Raw genomic sequence first — 27,087 nt, forward strand, 5'->3', positions numbered from 1 at the left:
CCTTAAATATAATATTCTGAGTGAGTTTCATTTTATTGTCCACATGAATGCTATTTTAACTCTATCCCAGCTCTATTTCATTTTTGTGAAAGATACTGAATTTTAAAGTTGTCTCTTATAAAGTTGTGGTCTTAACGTAAATGACACAAATTTGGAACTACGAAACTGAAAATAAAAAAGTAACTTGCAGTCAGGTAACAATGATATAGGCTAGACCTATAAGGCTTGTGTCGTAGATATTGCATACCACGTGGGCATTATATGCACAAATTAGCCTACCTTTGTAGACACCTGAAACTCATAGGCCTCATCCTTAGAAAGATGGTTTCTATTTCAAATTTTCTACATTCTGATGCCAGGCATCTCACCTGATGCTCAGCTATCTTGTGAAAGAAACCAGATACCTTTTTGCAAATGTGAACCTCATTATTATTCCATTCTGGTAGGGTCCGTCAAAAATTTGATATCAGTAGTAACTCAGCTTCATAGTTTCATCTAGACATTAAGTCGAATCTAGCTAATGGGCTGGAATCATAGATTGGCTTTCATGCCCTCTGGTGGATGCTCAAAGAAACTGCTACACTCATTAGTAAAAATGGAAGAAAAAAAAAAAAACCCAAAAAACCCTCATTTTAGAAAAATGAACATTCTTGGCCTGGCGCTGTGGCTTCGCCTGTAATAACAGGAGGCCGATGTGGGCGGATGACCTGAGGTCAGGAGTTCGAGACCAGCCTGGCCAACATGGCAAAACCCATCTCCTCTAAAAATACAAACAAAAAAAAGTTAGCCATCCATTGTGGGGGGCACCTGTAATCCCTGCTACTCGGGAGGCTGAGGGAGGAGAATCGCTTGAACCTGGAAGACGGAGGTTGCAGTGAGCCGAGATCGCACCACTGCACCGCAGCCTGGGTGACAGTGAGACTCTGTCTCCAAAAATAAATAAATAAATAAATAACTTTCTTTAACATGGGAAGAAAAAAAATTCAGTCCTATTACAAACACAGAAATAAACCAATCAACCAACCAACACCAAACAGGTACTTTTGTTTGAAGTGCACTGACCCATAAATGCAAGTAACTTTAAAATAAATTCCGATTACTTCAACTCTGACTTTCACTACTGTCTTAGGCAAATTAGCTGCTAAATCATTAGCCCTGTTTCTAGATGTGCTTACACTTTTCTAAGGGTTAATTATAACCACTGCCTGCTCTGTAAACAGAATGGGATGTAACATATGTAGCTCATAGGATACAAACAAAAACTTCTTCTTAGAGTCAGTCATTTGAGGTCAATGTAGTTATATTGATCATTCTCTGATGTTTACTTATTATAGTCACTTTTAAAGTTAGAAGATCATAGTGGAAAAATACCTGAAATAGGAACTGGAAGATGACAATACCTAGTCTCTAGTTTTGCTTCTTACACTAATTAGCTATACAACTTGGGCAAGTCAAATCCTCTTCCAGGGTCCACACTTTCTCATCTGTTAAATGAAAGCAGACACACATGCATAGATAGATAGATAGATAGATAGATAGATAGATAGATAGATAGATAGATAGATAGAGAGATATCTTTTATGTCTATTTTTTATAGTAGAATCTGTGAGCTTTTCAACTATAAAAGTATATATATATACATTATTGAAAAATTAGAAAATCAAGAAACATAAAAAATAAAATCACCTGTAGCCCCATTATCTGAAGATATGTTTTACATTTTTTACTTCTTTATAGTATGACTTCCTTTGTTGGCTTGGAATCACAAGCTATAACAGTGCCAAACCTCATGTACTTGTTTAATTTTATATTTCTTTCTATTTAAGAAGTAAATTAACTTCATTTTAAAAGTCAAGTAGTGCTATAGAATCGTAATAGAAATCAGTACTTTTCTGCCATACCTAATCCCACACATTATCTCCGAGTCCAATTTCTTGAGACGACAATTTTCAACTCTTTTAGTATTTTGTTACAAATATTTATGATCTAATTTTAAAATGATGTGCTTTAGCACCATTTGGTTTTTCCTTTAATTAATTAAATTTCCACAATCTGAGATTAGCATTTATGTTTCTTACTGTATCCTGCCACCTTCCTTCACAAACCTTTTCCCTTTGCCTATCTTGTTAATATAAATAATACATATTTTAAAATATTAACAATTTTGATTAATTTAAATATGATTTACATTATTCATCACGTAACCATTTTTAACAGTACCAATTATTTGTAATTTTCATAGCTTAACCATTTTATAGTTAATCTAATTTTTGTTTTTCATGGATTTAATAAATGCCTTTTTTTACTTCCTCTGTTTTCTACTTACTACTAATTTAACATTAAAGTTACATATATATTTTTCTTTAATCATTCCTCTTATTTTCTGTAGCTCATTGCTGTTATGTTCTGATTGGAACTGGCTCTTCTTCGGGCTGCTGCAATGCTGTCTTCCTGTAGATTAACTTCATTATCATTTTCAGAATTCTCTTCACTTCTTTTGCCTCTAATTCTTGGACATTTCTGGATTGCCGTAGCAAATATTAGCTTGATCATTCTATTTCTTCCATGACACTTAGCAAAGTAGAGAAACTCAAAGTCTCAGTCAATCATGACAACCGTCTGTGTCCATCTCATTCATCTTTCCAAGTACTAAAGTCTTATGATTAACTTTCTTCTTACTGTCATCTTCTTATCTCTGTCTCTGTGAATTAAAAACATTTTAATTTCTTTCCTATAATCTTAGTAGGTTTCTGAAGAGAGTAGACGTCTTCATTCTACCATGTTTAACTTGAAGTTAGGAATAGCCAGGTCACAAAATTGTCATTAGAATAAAATCTGATAGCATGTATGAAAGCATTTTGTTCACCATATCCCTACACACACACCAGGGACTACTGCAGTACATAAACACAAGCTTCTTCAGATCTTTTTCATCAGCAGATACAAGTGAGATTATGTTAACAGCACTAAGTCAGCTGTCTCTGGCTTTTACTCACCCTCACTTTCATAAGGCCTTACCCCCATTAAATCCTCTTCCAGTTTTTGGGGATTTCCAGAACTAGGAAACATTACTTTAAAACTTAGTTTCAGTACAAGCAATGATTTCCTTCACTTGAAGATTTACATTATAGCCCTGGAAGAAACATACCAGACTACCAGTAGAAAAGTACATGATGCTCCTTATATTATAAAAAGATTACTCCACATATTAAAAGTTTCTTTACATCATGTGTCATTAGGGAATTGCAAATTAAAACAAAAATGGAATACTACTGCATACCTATTAGAATGGCCAACATTCAGAAGACTGACAACATCAAATGCTGGTGAGGATGTGGAGCAACGGGAATGCTCATTCATTGCCACTAGAATTCCAAAATGGTACAGACACTTTGAAAGATAGGTTAGTGGTTTTGTTGCAAAACTAAACATACAATCCAACAAACATGCTCTTGGTATTTACCCAAAGGAGTTAAAAACTTATATCTCCACAAAATCTTGCATATGGATATTGACAGTAGCTTTATGCATAATTGCCAAAACTTGGAAGCAACCAAGATATCCTTCAGCAGGTGAAGGCATACATAAACTCTGGTAAAGCAGACAACGGATTTTATTTAACCCTGAAAAGAAATGAGCTATCAAGCCATGAAAAGAGACATAGAGGAAACTTATGTGCATATTACTGGGTTAAAGAAACTAACCTGAAAAGGCTACATACTGTATGATTCCAACTATAGGGCATTCTAAAAATGCAAAGCTATGGAGAAAATAAAAAGATCAGTGGTTGTTTGGATTTAGAAGGGAGGGAAGAAAGGATAGATAGGCAGAGCACAGAGGACTTTCAGGGGTAGTGAAATTACTTTGTGGGACACTGTAATGGTAGGTACGTGTCATTCTGAATTTGCCAGACCTAGAGAATGTACAACACCAAGAGTAAGTCATAATATAAACTATGGACTTCGGATGATAATGATGTCAGTATAGGCACGTCAGTTGTAAGAAGTGTATCATTCTGGCAAAAGATGTTGGTAATGGGGGAGGTTATGTAAGTGTCAAAGCCGGGTGTATATAAGAAATCTCTCTGCCTTCTGCTCAATATTCCTTTGGACCTAAAACTGCTCTTAAGACAGTTTATTACAAAGGATTACCCTAGTTTCTATGGCTCCAAGTATTTTTTGGCCTGAGCAACAGTTGCAGTTAACTGAGATGGGGAAGGTTTGGATAAAACAGATTTGGAAAAATAAGATTAGGAAATAAGTTTGGTCAAGTTAAATTTTAGATATCTATTGATGTTTATTGTTTTGTTCAACAAATTTGTCAGCTGAAGATCATATGGCATCTGCAATGGATGTTTTTTCTGTCCCCCTGCTGATGGCCACTGCCAAAATGCCCACTTGAAGATGTCTCATTGCTACTTCTGCAGTCCTCATGAGAACAGATATCTGTGCCAAAGGTTTTTAGCGTGGTGCTGCAATAAATGCCAAGCCTTGAGGCTCCAGGGAAACACTATGGACTATGGAGTCCACATTCATTCCTATAAAAGGGGAACTTTTCTTTTCTCCCCATATTGGCATTAAACATGCTCCAAATCTTCAGCAATCTCCTTCACCTTCTATCTACAATTTCTTCCTCCTCAGGCTGAGGCATAAAACCTCTTAGACTGAGACTTGTAATCTTTTCCCTTTCCTCTTCATTTATCCTTTACCCTTCAACTCCAAATGTTTCTTTTTCCTACTCTCTCCCCTCACCTTCATTCAAGTATTATCTTTCTGGTTCTGGTTCTGGTTCCGGACATGTTGGATTCTTGGCTTGGGCTATTGTTAAATTATAATAATTTTTATGGACTCCACACTAGGAAAGAGTTTAAAGCAGAAAATGGTGTGATGTATACTGCAGTGGAGTCCTAAATGTGATGGAAACAACTTTCAGCACCTAATCTTTGCCTATTTGGGTATGAGTGGAAAAGCATTAATTTAGTTGTGTAGCATAAAAGTATGACACAGCAGTGACACATCAAGAGCCCACTAATTTACTATTTAAACATTTCCATGACCCAGATTTTTTCCAACATCCATTCTTTTGTCGAATTGTCCTTCCTCAGACTATATGAATAGATCTCTGGACATTTCCAATAACTGAAATAACTATTCCTAAATTTGATGTTTTGGAATTACAGATGTCGTTAATGCTTTAAATTGATAATCCACACCTAAAATCAGCTTGTTTTTAGAATTTCTTCATATGGAGGTGGGGAGCCTAAAGTATCAAAACATGGAGCAGGAACAGGATATAGGTCAGGGGTTTGAGTTTGAACGTGAATTCCAACAGGTGGACTCGCAGCTGCTTCTGTCCCTGGAAAGAGAAAGATGAAGACTTGTAATCTTTCTAGTGAGCATAAAACATAGGTACAGGAACTGCCCAATAAAATTGGGCATTTCTAAAGCAACAGAAAATTATTTGTATCTATGAGAAAAAATTACAACTATCTTGCTCTTTGCAGGGAAGGTTTAGTCACCATAGCAAAAAAAAATCGCTTACCTGAACCAATGAAATCATCATTGTCTAATCCATCAAGAAGCATTTACAATTTAGCAGCTGAAACTAGAAGGAATATTCTCTTTTGTACATCACAAAACAGGATTCCTCAACACTAATAGCATTTCAGCTAATGCTCCCAACATGGGAAATGTAAGTTGCATTAGAAAAATTAAAATATCACTTTTAAAATTGTATTATTTTACATTTATGGTTGCAAACTTCAACTAATACAAATAATTAATTATTCCTCTTTAGTAAATAGTAAAAATGTTAAGCTCAGTGATGAAAAGCATGTATTTAAGGTATACACACACAATAAAGGAATATATTCTAAAATTTAAAAAAATACTTTGAAATCAAACCTCGTGACTTCTACATTAGGCATAATACAGGACATTAACTATTACAAACTGGCCTTTTCTTTCACTAACTGGTAACTTTGAAAAAAGACAATATGCTTACTCTAATGGCTCTTTTGGAAATTGACTGTTAGTATTTCCTTGAAAGATGGTGTTTGGGTAACACACACAAAAAAAATAGTGCTATTTTATAACCATCTTTATATTAATATATGGCTGTATATATAAAGATGGTTTATATATACACACACACATGCACACACACACACATACACACATATATATAAATGCTTATATATAAAGAATAGGTATTCACCTGGATATATTCACCTGGATCTTTACCCACCTTTAAATGATTTTGACTGCCTTTTGCCAAAACAATAGCAACCACCAAAAATTCATCTTTAAAAAGAAACTAGTCCCTTGAACTGAATCTGGCCTCCAGCTGTTTTTGTATATTGAATTTACGAAACACAATCTTATTCATACATTTACATATTGTCTATGGCTCCTGTTGTACTACCATGGCAGGGATAAGTAGTCCCCACCTAGACCATATATTTTGCAAAGCCAAAAATAATTTCTATCTGTCTGTTAATGGAAAAAGTTTACTGACCTTCCTTAAAGGAGTAAGATTTGATGCCATTAGGAATATTCCAAACAACATGACACAATGATCAAAAGAATTCAAAGAGTAATTGATTATTAGACATTAGCTGCTTCACTAGGATCCATATGGAGATTACTCAAAATGATTACTTTGAAGCGGATAATGTTAATTTAGAATGATGGATTTTCATACAGTTGCATTTGTCTTATTTCTTATCTCACAGATACCAGAGCAAAGACTAATAATTCAAGTATGTAAAGGGTGGGGCGTATTTAGAATATATGTCTCACCTTCTGGTTTAGCACTTTTCTTAGAGTTATCTATTTGATTAAATAGTCTACTTTTGGGTTATTACATAATTTTTTTTACCTCAGTTTTCTCTTAGGCAATAAAGGTATAATACTAGTGTCTACCTCTATAAAAGCAAGGCTAAATGAGCATAAAGTCCTTAAAATAAGGCCTGGCACAGTAATTATGCATCAGGGTTTACTATTATTATTACAATATGTCAAGAACTGTACTAATGCTAGGAACGTGCATGCATCTTCTTTTATTTACAATATTATTTTTCAGTCCATCCTCTTTTCATAGTTAAATAATGATTTAGACATTATCATTATTAATTATAATATAGAAGTTATTAAATGAAAAGTATCATGGAGTTAGAGCCCTTTGCAGTTTGTAAGTTTGGGTTGATGTCAGATAAGTCTGTGGGACTTGATCAATCAGAGTTAACACTGACTGGTAAAATACAGTTGTCCCAGTAATTTCCTCCATTGTGAATACTTGCAATGAATGATGGCTATTTCCTTGGTGAACTGCACCTAGTGTGTTCAGTACAAAGTCAAAAGTAACTCTCTTTCTGCCTAGAAATGGTCAACCAAACTACTTGACACATCTAATATTTGTACTAGCTCCAATTTATGTCTACGATTGCCACTGTCAATATTGTGCTCTCAGTGATAGAGTCTCCATAGTTGCTTTCGTAGAAAACTTTCATTATCTTCTTACTACAAAGTTTGCTGTTGATCTTAAACTTGTTATTAAAACCACAAGGGTAAACATAATTAAGCCAATGTGCTCAGGAAGTTTTGAAAACCAAATATAGGTTATATCAGTTTTCAATTTTTTTTCAAAGCATGTTTACATATAATATCAAGTGATTGGATACTGGGGAGAGCAGACATTTTTATCTTTTGACAAATTAAGAAACTGAGAGAACTGAATAAAAAATGCCAGCAAAAATCCTATAGTTTTTACAGAACTGCTATCTAAGATATCAGAGTTTATTGTTTAATTTTGTAAAACCAATACACTTACTGCTTAGTTTTTATAGCCAGAGTTGAGATTTCCTGTGTTTTTAAGAATCACTCAAATAGACTTCACCTCTTTCTACATGTTCTTTCTACCTATTTCTTCTCTTTCCTTTACCTCATTCCTTTCTCTTCTACGGGAGTGGCCAGAAGGACTGAATTTGAGTCACAGTTCTGCCGTCTACTTACTATGTTGCTTAATCTCTAAGTGCCTTTGTTCCCTCATTCCTAGAGTGGTCAGAATGACAGTGAACTTTTATAGAGTGGTAAGGAAGAATAAATGAGATTCAGGATGTCAAGTGTTAGCACAGGGCATGGCTCCTGGGAAATGCTCAATGAATGAGTCATTACTATTATCATGTCTTTCCATGAAAATCTGTGAATGAAATACTTCCTTTTTTATTACTGAAAATAAGTCACAGAATATTTACACATACAACATGAAACATAGGGAAATGACATTTCTGAAAAATCATAAAATAAAAGAATCCTGGGAGACTTGGAGGGAGAAGAGAGCACAGCCTGTAAGACCTTGCTTCTTGTTCCCCTCTCTGGAGCCCTCTTTTTTCTCCCCAGCTCAGAGCACTCATATATAATCACTGCTGGAATGCTGGTATTTCTATTTTCCCAGAAATAAAAAAGAGGGAAGAGTATCCCTGAAACTGCAGAAGAAATGGGGTCAGAGAGATTGTATAGTTGCATTATCAAGCAATCTGCCCCAATGAGAAGCTAAGCCAAGGTAAGTGTCCCTAGGACGGGTGTCCCCTTGGGCTTCATCTTGCAATTAGCTCAGGAAAGGCAGGGAACCTCATCGGGAAGCCTTGTCAAGACTGAGGGAACCCAGCTGCAATCCACAGACCTCATGGCATAGAGGCAAAGGGACCCTTATTTAAATGTTCTGTGATTGATTATGTTTTATTAAAAACACGGGCAAACAGTTGTGAAGTCCCTCTCCTGTGCTCTCCAATTCTCTCTTTTCTAACGCATAGTCAATTGTTTTTCTGCCTCAAGCTCTATTTGTCCTTTTCTCACCTCCAAAACTCCAAACATTTTCCATTATCTTTAAATGTCTTGCTTCCTCATTAATATGGGTTTTTATTCAGCATTACAACTTTATTTTTAATAAAACATTACTTTCATCCTCGTTTTTAGTAATTAAAAATAACCTTTCATTTTTAATAAATTCCAAAATTCCTTTGACATTGCCTATTTTAATATACAAATTTAAGAAACAAAACAAAACAATTAACCTAATCAAAACCAAACTCCTTATCTTTTTTTAAAAACTATTTTTAGTATCTGTTTTACCCTATCATAATTACAGTCCTTGGATTTATCAACTGCTGAGCAATGATCACAAACAATAGAGATTTGGGATGCAGACAGTCATGTGAGAATTTTAATGATTTTTCTCTTTTTTCCCCCCAATCTTTACTAAAAGTTTGCATACAATCCTTTTAAAAAATCACTGTCTGTGGCTCAATGTGTGTTTTCACTTCCCATTTCCACATTTTAGAGAGGAGGAAAAACTGGTTGTACATTGACATGATTTGGATCTGTGTCCCTGCCCAAATCCAGTGTTGAATTGTAATCCCTAATGTAGGTGGGGCCTGCTGGGAGTTGACTGGGTCATGGGAATGGTTTCTTGTGAATGATTTAGCACCATACCCTTGGTGCTGTTCTTGTGATAGTGGGTTCCCATGAGATCTGGTTGTTTAAAAGTGTGTAACACCTCCCCACTCCCTCTCTCTTCCTCCTGGCCCAGCCATGTGAAGTGCTTGCTCCCTCTTTGCCTTCTGCCATGATTTAAGTTTCCTGGGGCCTCCCCAGAAGCCAAGCAGATGCCAGCATCATGCTTCCTGTACAGCCTGCAGAACCATAAGCCAATTTTAAACTTTTTTTTTCATAAATTACTCAGTCTCAGGTATTTATTTATAGTAATGTGAGAATGGACTAATACAGGAAGGCTTCTGTGTTTTCATTTGTATTATCACTTAGGAGATATTCTGAAGGCATTATTAAATTAGGTAAGATAGTGAGTGATATGGTTTGGCTATGTCCCCACCCAAATCTCATCTTGATTTGTACTCCCATAATTCCCATGTGTTGTGGGAGGGATTTGGTGGAAGACAACTGAATGGCAGGGTGGCTTCCCCCATACTGTTCTTGTGGTAGTGAATAGGTCTCATGAGATCTGATGGTTTTATCAGGGGTTTCCGCTTTTGCATTTTCCTTACTCTCTCTTTGTCTGCTGCCATCCATGTAAGATGTGACTTGCTCCTCCTTGCTTTCTACCATGATTGTGAGGATTCCCCAGCCACATGAAACTGTAAGTCCAATTAAACCTATTTCTTTTGTAAATTGCTTAGTCTCGGGTATGTCTTTATCAGCAGCATGAAAATGGACTGATACACTAAGATAAGAAAACATTGAAATGAATGAAAAAAAATTACCTAAACATGGATGCTGAACAACACACCCACGTAATACTAGAATTATTCATCTTTGATGGTTCAGAGAAGGAACTAAGAAGGTCTCAGAAGCTACGGCGTGGATGATGCCATTTGAGAAGACATGAGGGCATTGAGTGGATGCTCTCTGGCTTATAGCAGAGATGGTGAAGGAGACCCAGATACAGAAGATGAGTTAAGTTCACGGGAGCATAACAAGGGGAGAAGAAAGAGGAGGAGATTCTGGAGCTGTGACCAGGAAGAGGAAGTGGGGCTGAAGAAAAAAAGAAGAATTTAGAGTCTGTATAAAATAAGTAGGTTTGAATTTTAGTCCTTAAAATATCTCTGATTTTAAACTGTTTCTTCTCTTCTTCCTCTTCCTGTTTCTCCTGCTCTGCATCTTCTCCTTCTCTGCCTTGTTGACTTTATTCCGATCTTCTCCTCTTCTTCTTTCTCTGACAGCCCCTCTTCTTCCTCCTCACTCCCCAAGAGAGGAGTTGTATTAGTTTACTAGGGGTGTCATAACAAAGTTCCACAGACTGGATCACTTAAATAACAGAGATTTATTTGCTCACAATTTTGGAGTCTAGATGTCCATGACCAAGGTGTCAGCAGGGTGGGTTTCTTCTGAGGCCTGTCTCCTTGGATTGCAGATGGCCACCCTTCTCCTTGTGTCTCTACATGGTCTTTGTGCCTGTCTGTCTGTGTGCTAATATCTTCTTATAAGAATGCTGGCCATATTGAATTAAGGTTCATCCCAATGACCTCATTTTAATTTCATTGTCTTTGTCTTTTTAAAGGCCCTATCTTCAAATGTAGTCATATTCTGAGAAACTGGGGTTAGAATTTGAACATATGAAATTGGGTGGGAAACACCTCAGCCCACAACAGGGGGCATCAGAGGGAATATTTTTCCCTTTCTAAAGGGTAAAGAGCTTCCTGACATATTGTGGACACGGAGAGTGTTCATTGAGCAAAGTGAGTGCCAAGATCTTTCCTACTGAATCCAAAGACTTTTGAGAAGCCCCTGAGTCTAAGGACCCACACTTCAGGGGTATAGATCCTATGACGAGGAAAGAAGACCAGTTATCTAAAGACCGAATCAGCAGAGCACTGTGAAAAGACAGGAACATTCGTCCAGGAAATGCTCCTGGGGTCTGTGGTGTTTGGGTGAGATCCCACAGACCTGTCCCAGACAGGAAATCTCACCAGACATTGGGATGGGCTGTGTCGGCAACACCTTCCTTAAATACCTCTTAGAAGAATCCAAGCCAAGTGTTTTCTTTTTTCTGTTTAGTATTTCTCATCAGAATAACTGGCAACCTGTGCCATGTAATAGTATCAGTAGTTCTGATTGAAATAAATGTTCTATTTTATGTATTTTAACATTAGCTCAATTTGACCACCTCAGTTTCTCAGTCAAAAGTTTCCTCTGAGTTCTGCTTAGTTGAGGGCAGCTTCCAGGAGATCCTGAGGGTCAAACCGTTTGCTCTACAGGTCAGAAGAGCCAAGCTATTTCAATTAATGTATTCAATAATTGGAGATAATTAAGTAAAATAAGTTTGGATAAAAATTTTAAAACTTAAGTTCTGGGAGGAACCCAATGTTAATATATCAAATCTAGTCTCTCCATTAAAATGTTTCAAATGACCCATTTCCCACATTCTGTATTCAGTGGGGAACATCCCATCTTCTCCTTTGTGCTCAAGAAATGGCAGCGAGTTCAGAAACCTTATTTTATATTCTAACGTGTCACCTGTGTCATTCCAGAGATTTCTCATTTTTCTCTCTCTCTTCTGAACAGGGACTGTGAGGGAAATTCAGAAGCACAGTCCCATAACCTCAGTGTGGGTGTATGAATCCTGAGGCAGCTGGACTCAATTCTTAGCTGTGAGCACATACTCTGTGGGAGCTGCGGAGGTAGATGCTGCGGTTTTGACCCTCACCTCCTTTGTAGCCACAAAAGCAAGGGGTTCTCTAACTTCCCTTTTGGAAAGCAGCTTCTTTTTGTAGAAATATTAGGTAGGAAGAATCATTTGTATGGAGAAGTGAAGGTATCATGAAGATCCAGTGAGGAACATAAATTTAGCATGGGTCCAGATTTCAAACTGTCTTAAAATATTGACTCCCTGAAATTTACTTCCAGAAATTACTAGGTAAGAAGTCGCTAGAGATGGGAGATCACCACTTCCTAAATTGCTCTTTTGTATTTTGTTTTGGAGAAGAGAAACAGGAATGTCACAAAGCTCAGCTCTGGGCACCGTATCCACATCAAAGACTGTATGAATGGCTGTTCCCTGCCTGTCCTGCCATCCTGAGCATCCTTGGGACACGATGGAACATGGGCAGTGGGTGGAACAACCTAACAATCAATTCAGCATAGGCACAAGAAAAGATAAATAGGACAGAGTAAGTAATGGGAATCAGTAGTAGAGAGATTTGCAGTGCATCTCAGGATGGAAGAGTTTAAATGTTTCTTGAGCAAAATGATATCCAGAAGTTAAGCCAGTGGAATTGGGAGGAAAGAATAGAGTGAGAATGAGCATGAAGATCCTGGAGCACAAGCCCTACCATTGAAAAGCTGCTCTATCGAAAAGCGTAGGTGTTCAAATAGTGAGGCTGTACTTAGTGTCCAGGGATGGGCTGGGCTGTCAGTGACCAGCCTACGTTTTCATAGGTTCCCTATTCCAACTTCTGGACAGTTTAAGCTCGATTCGTTGACTTGCAGTAAACATCTATGCATGCATGCTTCCCCTTGAGAGTGAGAAGTAAATAACATCCTCTAAGATAAATAATAGTCACTTTTCCAAGTTGATATTTAGGAGTTAGAGATAATATCTGAAAATCCTCAAATTACTGCTTAGCATTTGACAGACGTAAAAAAAAATTGTGACCATATTTTTTTAAAAAAGCAATTTACCCGCAAGGGTTTTTTTTTTTTTTTTTTTTTTTTTTGTGCCTGTTCTGAATGATTTCAGAGTAATATAGAGAATGTGAGTCTATCGTCCATCACTCAGTGCTAGCACATGCAGTGTGCTAAAGCAGCACATCAGCCTCAACACCTTCTCTCATACTCGTGACTGTTCAGCCAAGTTCAAGAGCATATCCGGAAACTGCCATGCAAGAAATAGCAAAACATTAGATAAAGAGGTATAAAACCATGGCACATAAACTGCTTTAAAAATTTTAACAGTATAACTGTCTAGCTTAATAATACACTTAAAATTAAAAACAAAATTCTTTTAAGATTCAAGATAGTTGAGGAAAAGGTCTTTCTCAAAGTGAGAGAAGAGCTGAAAATACTAGGCTGCATTTTTCTTTTTAGAAACTTAAGCTCAGATAAAAGAAGCATGATTGCATTGACTTATTAAATACCTCTAGGTAAATAAAGAAAAATAGTCCAATGTTACCATGTTGACTCTTTTGACTAACATATTTTGTTAAAAGATCAGTAACCCTATTTCCCTCTATGCCCCGTGGAAGGTGCTTTTTATTGTAGGAGGAAGAACTATTGTTTTGGAGACTTTAATTATCCTTCCTAAAATAACCCCTTCCCAAACTGATAATGTGTTGCCTCTGTTAAATAATAACTTTTGAAGGAGAAAAAAAGCTGGAGGTGAATATAATCATTATCTTAGAAAACTAAGTTTGATGTTAACACATTTTTGTTTATTTTTACCCCACTTTTCATCTTGCTGTTAGTTTTCCTCAGGGAACACCCTTCTCCATCTGTTGCAAATTTCATGGTGGCCCAAGTTTCTGAAAGACGGCTTTGGCTATGATCTCTGTTAAGCGCTCTCGAGGTAACTGTGGTGTGTAATGCAGCACCTTAGAATAAAGTCTCACAACAGTCCTGGTTGAGACAATACTTAAGATGAGGAAATAGCTATCAGTTACGGCCTCCCAGAAATCAGTAAGTTGTTTTTTTTTCTGCTCACAGCTAAGGCTGGCAGCTACAAATAACTCTAAGCCCTTAATTTCCTGCAGTCTTTACTTCCTTATGCAAACCGGAAAATGAAGGGAAGGGCATGGTTTTGGGAGGGGCTCAGAAGCTGACAGGATCAGGATGCTGAGATGAAAGGGGATGAAAATTGACATTCCCCTTACCACTTCACGGAATTTCAGATTCTGCCTTGACCACAGACAGTCTGGAAAGTGTTGTTCAATGTTACTTCAGATGAGTTCAGTAAAGCATAGAAAACTCAGTAAATGAGATTATAAATACAAGTTAAGATAGGTTGATAATAAAAGCTCAGAGATGCTTTTCGGTACCCTAAACCCTACCATTCACCTGGACTGCCCAACCCTGCATACTTCTTCTCTTCTGCTTGCTGAACAACAAACTATTTAGTTGCTTTCCTTATACTTTACTGTGAGTCAGTTCCCCAGACACATTTTCTTTCTTCTGGGATTGCCTTTCTTATGACATTTTCTCCTTTAAAGTCTCCTCAATGCAGTCATTGGTGTCTCCAAATAAGCCACATCTTTTTCTAAGTTCACACATCTGCTTTTGGGAGAACAGTTTTTCAATTCACCACAAAACCGCAAAGGATCAAAAAAGAGTCCAGAAGTGTACAGACAACTCACCATAAATGGAGTCCAAGTCTCCAACAGCAAAAACGGCCATGGTGCGCCTGTGAGAATCAATTCGGGGTCTCCTCAGCCAGCACTGGAGGCAGAGAACCACTGCTCCACAGAGAAGAGCTGCCACCAAAACCAGCAGCAGGATCCTGACTCCAAAAGTAACCGAGAAAAGAATGAGGTAGAGCATGCGGGGAAGTTAAGAGCTTCCATTACTACCTAGAAGTGAGGTGAGGACTCAGCTAGACTGGCCACAAGCAATGTGGGACGCCGAGTTCCTTAAACAATTTCCTACCACCACCCATACATTTCCACTGAACTGGAAATATTCTCTGGCCTCAGAAAGGGTGAATCTTTTCAGGTGGTAATAATCATTTTCTCCTTAGAAATTAGAGGCTTCTTCTAAAAGGCAATGTCTTAATTCATTCATCCATTCTTCCTTTCAGACATCCATCCATCCATCCATGCATCCGTTCATTCATTCATTCATCCCTCCATCCATCCATCCATTCATCCATCCATGCATCCGTCCATTCATTCATTCATCCCTTCATCCATCCATCCATCCATCCATCCATCCATCCATTCATCCATCCAGTTAGTATTTAAGCAACTGCACACACTTTAGATATTGGGGTTAGGAATTCAAAAGTAGGCAGAGAGGGTCTTTGCCTTTAAGGAGATAACCAGCTAATTGAGTGAACTGACAATGTTAAGTTTAGAATATACAAATGTCAAGATTTAAGAGGTTAAACTTTCTGAAGGGGCCGGGTGCAGTGGCTCATGCCTGTAATCCCAATACTTTGGGAGTCCGAGGCGGGCAGATCATGAGGTCAGGAGATCGAGACCATCCTGGCCAACATGGTGAAACCCTGTCTCTACTAAAATACAAAAAATTAGCTGGATGTGATGGTGCATGCCTGTAGTCCCAGCTACTTGGGAGGCTGAGGCAGAAGAATTGCTTGAACCCAGGAGGCGGAGGTTGCAGTGAGCCAAGATCGTGCCACTGCACTACAGCCTAGTGACACAGCAAAACTCTGTCTCAAAAAAAAAAAAAAAAAAATCTGTAGGATTATCTCATAGAAGAGATAGTGGTCATTTGGAATGGCTTTTAAGGCCAGAACTAAAATCAGTGGAGGGTCATTTAGGGAGATTTCAATAACAATGTTTTTTTCTACTATATTTTCAAAAATAACAATTATTTTGCTGTTAAAGATTTTCAAGTCTAGAATAAACTTATTTTTAAAAATAGTGAGTCCCTTTGTCACAAGAAGTGTTTAAGGAAACATTGGCCAACAATCTGAAAGTGATATCTCTATATTCATTTGCATGACCCCTAATCTTTCCTTAAGCTGTATGATTTCAGGTACCATCTCGAATTATTTAGGAGAAAGAGTGTGTATATACCACCAACTGTCATGTAAAACAAACGGAAGATATCCTTACCAGATATACCAGCCTTTAGGGTGTTGATCATTATAATTTACACACCTGGTGATAAAGGAAGAGGGTTAGTCTTGGAACTCTGGAGAGCCAAAGCCTATTTATTTTACCCAATAAAATTGGTATTGATCACACTTGTTTCTCCAGAGCAATCACCTACCTATTCCCATACCAGCCCACACCTCCCCACACCCAGCACAATTATGCACATGTTTATGTCCACTCAATTCAAGGCACTGAGAATACAAGTAAATGTGAAATTATCAGACTGATATATAAACAGATAATTGCATTATAATGGGTTTGATTCTAGAGTTACAAATACTGTTATGCACTGGGAAGGCAGTGACTAACTCTTCAGGGACAACAAATCACAGGTGTTGCGTGTTAGGCAGATAACCATTATAGCTATATACTGTTCATCTAGAAACCCACAGTCACGTAAAACTCAAATTCTCCAGGGAAGAATATCTTGGTAGAGAATAGGAGGCATTGGACAACTCTTTGCATTCTTGTTATACAGTCGGTGAGGAAAGAAATTAGGCTAGGAGGAAAATGAATGAATGTGGCCATACCTACCATTTACCAAGGAGTTAGAAGTCGATTCCTTCAGTCAGGAAGCTGACCCTCCTGTGTGTGTCTAGCCACAACTCAATCATTCTCGAGACAAGTTTTAAAAGCTCACAGACAAAGTTCACAGAGTGATTTTTGGAAGGTATAACTCGGCAAGTGTAGAGTCCCTCACTATGCCTAACATGGCACACTAAATGTAAATGTGCTGATGGACTTTTCTCATACATCAATGTACGAACTACTTTTAAAGTATTCTGTGCTTCAGCAGTGGAAATCTGTTATTCACCGTCAGATACGCTTCTGAGAAGACACTATACTTAATCATATCTTCTTCAGCCGTTGTTAAAATAACTCAGTTCACTTCAGTTTGAAGACATTCATAAATGTCAGTTAATTTATTGCGTCCTCTTCCCTGAGGAGGCAGGGTGTCATCCCATCATCACATCAGTCAGAAATGACTTTTAACGTATGTGAAGTGTCCATTTAAAAATTTTATCACAAACGTTTCAGACAAAAACCAATCACCCAGCCTACAGATGATTTCGTCCCCCTCCACGTATAAATCTCTGCTGCTTTTTTTTTTTTTTATCTGTTTTTTGTTTGTTTGCTCTTTGTTCTGAGCACACAGAGTGTTCAGCAAAATTCACAAGGTACGCCTGTAGTCTCAGCTACTCAGGAGGCTGAGGCAGGAGAACGGTGTGAACCTGGGAGGCGGAGCTTGCAGTGAGCCAAGATAGCACCACCACGTTCCAGCCTGGGCGACAGAGCAAGACCCCATCTCAAAAAAAAGAAAAAAATCCACAGGTATGGCTGGAAAAAAAATGGCAACTGAAGTAAGACTTTAAAAAGCATTCTAAGACAAATGACCACCAATAAAAGATGTGAAAAATAATTAATGGGATATACTTACAAAGGAATATTATTAAATCATCAAATCATCAAAAATAATGTAGACATGCTTATAAATAAGTCTTGCTAAGTAGTATAGAGACTTCAATCTTACTTTGAATATATTATTTTTCACAAGTACAGTGATTTCACCAAAATTACTACCAGACATAAATATACACCAAACTACTAAAGTGCCCACTTCTCCTGAGGATGGCATTATGAAGAACGCTATCCCTTCACTATTGTTTGAATTATTGTAATGTACATGAATCACTTTGTAGTAAAAAGAACTTTAAAATATTACATTAAAAAATGAAAACATTAAAAATACAGATTTTTTAAGAGGCAGAAGTGGGGAAATTCTCTTGGTGTCCTGATTCAGTGAATAAAGCAGAAGGGTTTTTGTTTTGTTTTGTTTTGTTTGTTTTGTTTTGAATTGTGACATCTAAGCTCATGACCAGGAGTACGGATTATTCCATCTCCCTCCTCTTCCTTTTCTTTTTTTCTATTTTAAAATAGCCCCTTTACTTATAGTTGAACTCAATTCTAAATATTAACCACCTCATTTTGTTTCTTAAATCTAATTTTTAAGGCCCTCTGTTTTTTTTTCTTTCTGGGCTAACAATTTTCCAAACCGACTTGTTTCACTTTTTCTTTCTGAGCTGGTGCACCCTCTGGTGGAGCTTCTGATAAGCAGTAACACGACTAGGAAGCAGTTAGCTGGAGAAATGCAGTAATCATGTAAGTTCCAAATTGCAGGCACCTTTGAGATCGTTTATTCACCTTTCGGATTTTGCACAGTGTACCACTAAGACTTAAGGTGGAGAAAGGAAGTGGGGAGGTCACTGCCTAGTCAGAGAACTACACATGTGTCTTCTGGCTCCATATGCCCCCCTCCCTAAACATTATTTCCATTTCTCTCTTAAATTCAAGTTTTAAACAGATACTTTTTGAGTTCCTAAAAAGGTAAGAGTATTCTAATTACTCAAATATTACTTCCAAGATAGTCAGTATGGGAAATGTTATATTTTTGAAAATGAAATTATTCCTCAGAGATTGGTCAAATCGGTATGATTATGCCAAAAAGAAATATAATCATCAGGGGGCAGTGAGAGCTGACTATGACGTGTGAGAAAGACATTTAGAATAAGAATTATCTAGAATTAGTTGTTGAAGGAGATCATTTCTGTCCTTATCAGAACGATTTCCTTTTGTTACTTTGATGTCATGGAGATGATTTCTGTGCTACACGGATGTTTAGATGAGTTGATCTTTATTCTTCTTCTTGGTGCTGAGAATCTGTGGACCTTAGATTAACTATACATTTATGAATTTGATAAATTCAGGAAGAAATATGCAGAGTTGCTCCATTGGTTTCTCTGTTACATCACTCAGCATTTTCTAGGGCAGACACTCTTCTAAGAAATCAGATGTGTAACTATATGTGAAATAACGGACTCTCAAACTTCCATCACTATACGTTTGGGTCATACTATTATAATTCTCCTTTTACAACTGAGAAAACTCAGTCACAGAGACATTAAGTAACTTGCCCAAGTTAGCATAGCTGGAAGTGGTAGAACTAGGTTTTAAACTCAAATGTTCTGGCTGCAGAGTCCATGTCTCTTAGCACCATATAGTGGTGCAACTGGGAACAGTAATAGCCAGTTCTAACCTCATATTACTGTGTGGAGTATTGCCTGAGTGAATCCAGTATCCCGTGTTCCAAATGCTTTAAGGAAATACTGAAAATTTAAAAACAAATGGAAATGAGAGCCTGGTGAGGATCAGACAAAGAGAATAGGCCAATAGTGAGATCAGTTCGTAAACCGAATATAGTAAATACCATATATAAAATTTGAATTGAACTGTAGATCTGACTTAAGCTTCCTAGCAGCTAACATAATGAGAGAGAATATTGGTTATATAGTGTCCTCTAAAATTAACAAAATGAACAGCATTACTCACCAGATGTACAACTATTCCTGGCCTAGAACCGAGAGAAAAATTCAAGCTATGAGGCCTCACAAAGACAGCACTGTTAACATAAGAACAATGTTTTCCATAGTATTCTCAGAATAAATTCAACAATAAATTTCATGATTTTTTTTTTGTTGTTATTTTTAAAAAATCATTTCTCAAAGTAGGCCAAAGTGCAATTCAGCTACAGTAATTTGAGGGACAGATGAGTCACAATCATATCACCCAGAAACTGGTAGTAAATTGTACAGTATCTCAAAGAATGAATGGACTGTGTATCTCTCAGATATTTCATCAGATGTGTAATTGATTAAATGTTGGATATACAGTATAACTTTGTGGTTGAAATTCTGGCCTCAGGAGTCAGTCCCAGGTCCAAGTCCAAGCTCTGCATTTTAACTTGCTTTCCTACTCCTAAGTAAACTATTTCTCTTTATCGAAGCCAAGCAAGATGTGGTATGTCATTAGAAAATCTATCAATGCAGTTAATTTACAGAATCTTTTATATGTATAGTCATATTTATGTTTCATAAATCAATCTATTTTTGTAGATTCATGCACATCAGTGTCCTTGGCTATTTATCAGAAGAGGACTAAGTCAGAAGTATGATAAGAGGGGCTCTGTCATGTTTTATTTCATAAAATAAATTACTGTTAGCATTTAAATTTTATACAAAGACAGCACAGCAATGCTTTGTTCATGTTAAAAAATAGAGTTATAAAAGTAAAATAATTGGATTGGATCAGAAAAACATACCCTGGTGTTTGAAAACAAATTTAAATAGGTAATAATAAAATAGACCAGTTTTGTTGTTGTTGTTGTTGTTATTTGAGACGGAGTCTCGCTCTGTTACCCAGGCTGGAGTGCAGTGTTGTGATCTCCGCTCACTACAAGCTCCACCTCCCAGGTTCAAGTGATACTCCTGCCTCAGCCTCTTGATCAGCTGGGATTACAGGTGTGTGACACCACACCTGGCTAATTTTTGTATTTTCAGTAGAGAATACCATGTTCAGTAGAGTTTCACCATGTTGGCCAGGCTGGTCTCGAACTCCCCACCTCAGGTGATCCACCTACCTTGGCCTCCCAAAGTGCTAGGATTACAGGGTTAGCCACTGCACCCGGTCGATCGACCAGTTTTTTTTTTTTTTTTTTAATGGAAAATATATGCAAATTGTTTTGCACAATTCTTGGAACATGGAAGTTGACTAATACAATGTTTTTATTTCTAGCTAATCAGTTCCTCCTCCACCATGGCCTCTACCTAGGCAACCCATGTTTCATGTTTTTACTTTGATACTCCCTTGCATCCCAATCCAAGTCTCCCTTTCCAGTGTCCATTTTGCATGTGAACTTTGGACAAGTTACTGTCCTTTTGTGTTTCTTATTTCTCAAAGACATTTGGAGTAGGCCATCTTTATGGTCCTTTTCACTGTAATCTGCCATGTTTGTGTGTCATTACTGTCTAATAGCAGTGCTGGTAAATGGATGAATATGGTCTCTTGGCTGGGTAGTGTATGTTAACAGGAGATAATGTCCCAGATCAAAGAAGTGATTCTAAACTGAAGTCTCTTGTATAAATATAGTTAGAGAAAGAGGATTTTGTTGGAGGGGACTTTTTACTTCCGCAGAAAACAGCGTGACTTTCCTTCTAGATTCATTCCGCTGACACTGTCTTGTGATAACAAAAGATTTGAGATATTGTGCCCATCTTCAATACATTTTCTTACCTTATACAACCACCCTACATTCCCAGCCACTCTCCTTTTTGTTTTTATTTTCTGCCAATTTACATTTCATTTGAGGGTTTTGTTTTGTTTTTACTCAAAAGGGATTGTACTAAATAATGACAAACATTACAGACACTTAGATGCAAAATGATGTAGCCAAAGAATGTGATACCTAAGTACCAGTTGAAGCCCTACTACTAATTTACTATTTCTCTTAGGTTTCAATTCCTTCACCTAAAAGGGAGAGCAGTAGCCTCAGTAGCTCTAAAGTCAGCATAAAAACTTTCTTAATACCATATTTTTTCTGTCACGTTGATTAGAGTTAGATTCAACATTTAAGATCCTTTCCAAGTCTGAACTTCTGTATTTTGTTAGTGTGGGTCAAAGGCAGAAGATGAGGAGATAAGATAAGGGCAGCCAGGAAATCCGGAGTCAGATAAGCATGCAAGCAATCAAATCCTCTGTTACATCACAAACAGCATAAGACAGAGGGAAAAAGCAGTTCCAAAATTAACGTAAAGAAATAGCAATCGAGAGCCATGCAAAAGCTGAAAGAGCAGCACAAATTTAATAAGCAGATTGTTAACCATAAGATGATCTACCAGAAACAGGTGAATGGTCCCAATCCCTGCTGTGCAATACAAGCATAAGCCTCCTGCTATACACAGAGCATGGCTTTGAGGGTAGCAGGCAATGAAAACAGCTGACTAACAGTAAGGGCTGCAACCAGGAGAAGACAGTGCTGGGTGGAAGTGCTTTGCTGACACTAAATCACAATGAATTACAGATATTAATTATCGGTACCATTACAAATGGCACTTTCTCTTCATCTCCTGAATAGAATTCTGAGAACCATTAAGTCTATAGCACAAAAAGTGAAAAAACTGAGTCAATTGTTCACATAATTCATATCACGAGCACTTTGAAATATACACACAGTACAGGTTAGAATTTTGATTAGTTTGCTTATATTTTACACCGAGTTATACAGAAAACTGCCTCCCTTGGTCACTGTGATTTTTGAGTGTGGAGGCAGCCATAGATAACATCGTGATTCTTTTATGAACTTAAAATACCCTTGAAACCTTGTGGAAGAGAAATTCAGTGTGCAAAAATATCTAGAAATCAGCTAGACCTCTTACCTATTTAACAAAGCTGATCGTAATGAAAATTACCTTTCTTGTTTAAAAAAAAAATTGAGCAACCTGCATTTACAAACTATTTACTTTTCTTCTGATTATAATGATCATTTGTAACTCAGCTGGGCTTTTTCTAATGACTTGAGCCTTTTTTATACTTTGAATTTTTTTAATGCTAAATAAAAACATGGAGTTTTTTGGTGTTTACTTACATTTCATCTTCGTCACATGGTAGGTCTGAGAGCTCCAACTGAAACACATGTTTAGAACAATAAAATCCAAACATCTCATCAATCTAATCCTTTAATACAAGCAGCGCCTAGAGACAATGTGGGTTTATATCATTTCGTTTGCTTTTTTAATTAAAAGCTCTGTAGCAGACTTTATTGTTGGTACACAGAATTTTAATTGAAAAAAATCTCTGGGTGGATTCTTAAGCTCAGCAGTGGCAGAAGATACATATTTTGAACCAGATTCCATTTCTACATACCAATATAAATGGATTTTATGACAATTTTTGTTTTTTCTATACGCAGATTTGCTTGCTCTAAAGAGCTTTTGTGCACCTTGCATTTTTTGTTTTCATGTTTTAGCTAGAGGACAGCGGTTCATTATTAGTGAGTATTATTTTCACACACAAAAATGTTCCAGGTACATACATAGAAACAGAAGTCAATCCTATCAGCATTAATGGGTATTAAATATATATTCATGAAAGGGTGACTTTAACCTGCTCTAAGGGTAAGGTCCATTTAAGATCACATGACATTCCAGTTGAGATTTACAGTCTTCTCTTTATCAGAGAAGAGGAAAAAAGTAATCATTTTGCTTGCTTTGTTTGAAACGACCAATACTATAAGCATTCTAAAATAATACTCTTAGGTCTCTGCACTGAGTGCCATAGGTTACAACATCTCATACACCAAATCACAAGGAAAAAGGCACTTCTTTCTAAAAGTTTTATTATCTGTTTGCTTGCTTGACCCTTTGAACCAGGACTCCTTCCTTGCACAATGAGAAAGTCTTTAAATGGCATTTATATGTAGCTCTAAACACTTAGTTGATGAGGTCAGTTGAAGTATTTATTTTCCTGGACTGTAACATGCAAATAAAAGTAAAAGAAGTTACAAAATTTAAAGTGATAGACTTGGGATTTCTATGTGAGATGTGTCTTTCCCCCCCTTAATCCCAAATACATCTTCTTCAGCACCTTGTATTTACTCCACCAAGTTTATCTGGGCAAAGAGATTTGTGGAGTTGCAGATGGAGCCATGAATTGGCCATCAGAGAGCATGGTAATGAACAATTTATAAGCACAGAAAATGAGTTGCATTCTTTTTTGCTAGAATGCTGCAAATAGATTTGCATACTAAGTGAAAGGAAAGTGAACATTCACATTTTGTCCATAAAGAAAGTTTATTTATGAGTAGATGAAATCATCTGGGATCCAGCTTAACAGATAAATGAAGCCAGTATTTCACTTTCTGGTCACTTCCATGTCTTTCGTGTGTGTTGTAACCTAGCAATAGTACACAGTATTAAATTATTAGCACCTCACTGCCAACACATTACCTTTCAAACTTCCAGTTATTATGAAGAGGTAAGAAAAGCCATAATTTACTTTAGATCTAAATATTTCAGATACCTTACATTGAAGTAGCACGGATCTACTAGTATCTAGAAATCAGCTAGACCTCTTATCTATTTAACAAAGCTGATCGTAATGAAAATTACCTTTCTTGTTTAAAAAAAAATTGAGCAATTTTTTTTTGCACATATTAAGATGCACGTATTGGTCAGAAAGGGATGCTGGAGCAGAGGAACTGAAACAAATCCTAAAATGGTTCTGTCTACATCAGTCAGCATTGAAAAACTGTCAAGCATCCAGTATGGTTGCAGGCAATAGTAAACATGTCTTAAATTAATCCAGCCATAGCATTTTGTTCTGTGTCAATAGCATTTTGAATTAAAAAAAATATATACAGTATAGCAAAGTTAAACAAAGGTTAAATTTGCAATCACATTATTTCAGTAGCAATAGAACTAATTAAAGGAGAAATAAGACTAATGCCATGGACATTTTGTTTTGTCCCTCTGACCAATGAATACAAGAAATCATAAGATGCTAGTAACGCTTGAAAGAAATCTTTCAAATGTAGAACAGTTAAGTTGCTCACATATAAACCTATAGCAAATCAAGTCCTCAGAGTACCTCTGGAAACCTTAACCCAGAAAGAGAGTGAGTTACCTGGAATAGTGGCAAACACAAGATCCCTATTGTTGAGATCACTGAAGTGACACTGAAAAGTCTGGATCTTGACATATTTAAAGGACAATCAGCTTAGGATCGTGGTTTGGTGCCTGTGTTTATTTCCTTCTTTTCAGAACTTACTAGCTTCCCTGTAAGTTATGCTTCCTACCAGGACATGCATTAATAATGGCTCCTTGTGACTGGTAAAGTGCGTGCTAGGGGAAGGAATGCTGGGTACATGTTTACAGGTACTAAGAGCCCAAGGAATTTCAGTTTAAGGTCAGAACTTTAGCACTGTTTGTCAAGGCCTTTAAAAGCAGGGGTTATAAATGCTGACCTACAGAGCTAGCTGGCTACTTAATAACTTTCCACATCCAAGTGCATGTTTTATTCCAGGGAACTTCTGAGTTTCGAATAGTATCTCATATTTGGAACATTTATTCAATTTTCTTCCCTTTGTTGGTACTCTTTGTTCTCCTACACACCATTTTCAGTTCCAGGTCTAACCCAACCTTAGGCATAAAGCTTTCCCTGTTTTATTGTGATAATATCCCTCTTTTAAACAAGGTTTATTTCAGTGTTTATTTTATGAAACAACTCCATCACTACCACTGAAAAATAAAGTGAGACTATCTAGGGAAATTCTGAAAGAAAGAAGAGGCACTAACCTATTGTATATTAAGATATCTTAATCTATGCATTTTACAAAAATTAATACTGATACATGTAAATAATAAGGTAAGTGTAAAAGAATAGAGAATGTAGAAATGGAGAGTTTAGACTCAAATAAGCAAATTTATTTAAGCTTCCATTTTAAACTAGTGGAGAGAAGATGGGTATCTTTCAGGGTATAATGAAGAACTAAATGGTTATGTGGAAAGAATGTAACGAATGATTGTTAAGATGCTTAACCTCAGTCATAATTAGATAAACATACCTTAGAATTATAATCAGATTGGCAAATTCAAAAAATTGATACTATAGGGAGGAGGGATAAATATGGGGAAACAAATACTCTCTTATATGTTTGGGAAAACTGTACAGCTTATCTGGAAAGCAAGTAGGCAATATACATCAACATAAAAAATAAATATGCCCTTAGAGCAAGAATTCTCCTCGCAAGATACATGAACGTACCCCTTACACATGGCACAAATTATTATATGCAATGATGTTCATCAAAACATTGTTGGTGCAAATATTCGTGAAAATGTGACAGACTAAGTACAAAATGGTTATATAAATTCAACAGAATACTAGGAATCTGCTTTAAAAGGTGGAGACAGATTACAGATGCTGATATAGAGAGGTCTCTAATAGTTACTGAATTAAAGGAACAAAAATCACAGAATATTGTGTACATCATGTTACCTTTGTATGCAAAAATAAAAAGGTAGAGCGATAGTATTCTCTCCATACACAAAGCTTAGGCATATATACTTATATATGCATAGGATGTCTCTGCATGAAACTGCTCACAGTGGTTGCTCTGTAAAAAGGAAATTGGAAACTAAGAAAACGAGAATGGGAAGGAAATTTACTTTTCACTGTTACTTCCTTGTATTTTTGATATTTTCACAATGTCTATATGTCATCTAAGTATTTTATACATACATTCACTTCTAAGAGCCAATTTTGAAGGCAATCATCTGCAATGCAGAATGAGAATATTATAATTCAAGCTCCAGTGTAGTTCACCAAATCCAATTCAAATTGTAATATATGAACCCATTTATGGTCACACACATAGATTACTCTAGAAACAAACCAGCAGTGTTATCTAAACTACTGCACAGAGTTGGCCATCGCAGTATACGGACTAGCTGAGCTGCATCTGGATGGGTGAAGCCAACTGTGTGGTGACCATGGTCTGTTTAGTATGCAGCCACGGTCACAGACATGAATTTCAAAGCAGAGGAAGGGCTTGGTGCCAATGCCAATAGGAGAAAAGTAAACCAAATCTATAGTATTATTTATCCCTAAGACACTCTCCATTTTGAGTGTCTCTGAAGCCTGTAATTAAACAGAATGAAAAATAGGCTTTTCACTGGTGAACTTATTTATTAGGCAGTCAGAAGCCTGACTTCCGTCAGTGGAGTCAATGATCTTAAGAATTTCTGGGAAAGGAAGAGGCCAGATGACTGGAAAAGGGAATGGAAATAAGGGCAGCATATTTGATTTTGCTTCAGAAACTGCAATAATGACCAACTAGATACATGGATTAAATA

At 36.8% G+C, this 27,087-nt stretch overlaps 1 protein-coding gene across 1 annotated transcript; it reads right to left on the bottom strand.

Annotated features, from left to right (window-relative positions):
- Window positions 1-4,276: 4,276 nt before the first annotated feature.
- On the bottom strand, window positions 4,277-24,997 carry TMEM207 (transmembrane protein 207). The gene is made up of 5 exons (XM_023214660.1): window positions 24,857-24,997; window positions 22,821-22,858; window positions 16,301-16,345; window positions 14,861-15,003; window positions 4,277-5,355 (listed from the first exon to the last, which is right to left on the bottom strand). Exons 1-5 carry the CDS (start codon window positions 24,929-24,931, stop codon window positions 5,219-5,221), a joined length of 438 nt encoding a protein of 145 aa, XP_023070428.1. The 5' UTR covers window positions 24,932-24,997; the 3' UTR covers window positions 4,277-5,218.
- Between the last annotated feature and the right edge of the window lie 2,090 nt (window positions 24,998-27,087).

Source organism: Piliocolobus tephrosceles, chromosome 2 (assembly GCF_002776525.5).
Source record: "Piliocolobus tephrosceles isolate RC106 chromosome 2, ASM277652v3, whole genome shotgun sequence".
Classification (NCBI taxonomy): Eukaryota; Metazoa; Chordata; class Mammalia; order Primates; family Cercopithecidae; genus Piliocolobus; species Piliocolobus tephrosceles.

Bases quoted from the DNA above. Each gene is read 5' to 3' on its own strand.
- TMEM207 (XM_023214660.1), bottom strand. From the start codon at position 24,931: ATGTCAAGATCCAGACTTTTCAGTGTCACTTCAGTGATCTCAACAATA. The intron at 22,859-24,856 runs GTAACTCACTCT...CATGTGTTTCAG, and splicing joins TGTGTTTGCCACTATTCCAG to TTGGAGCTCTCAGACCTACC. The intron at 16,346-22,820 runs GTAAGTAAACAC...CTTTATCACCAG, and splicing joins CCATGTGACGAAGATGAAAT to GTGTGTAAATTATAATGATC.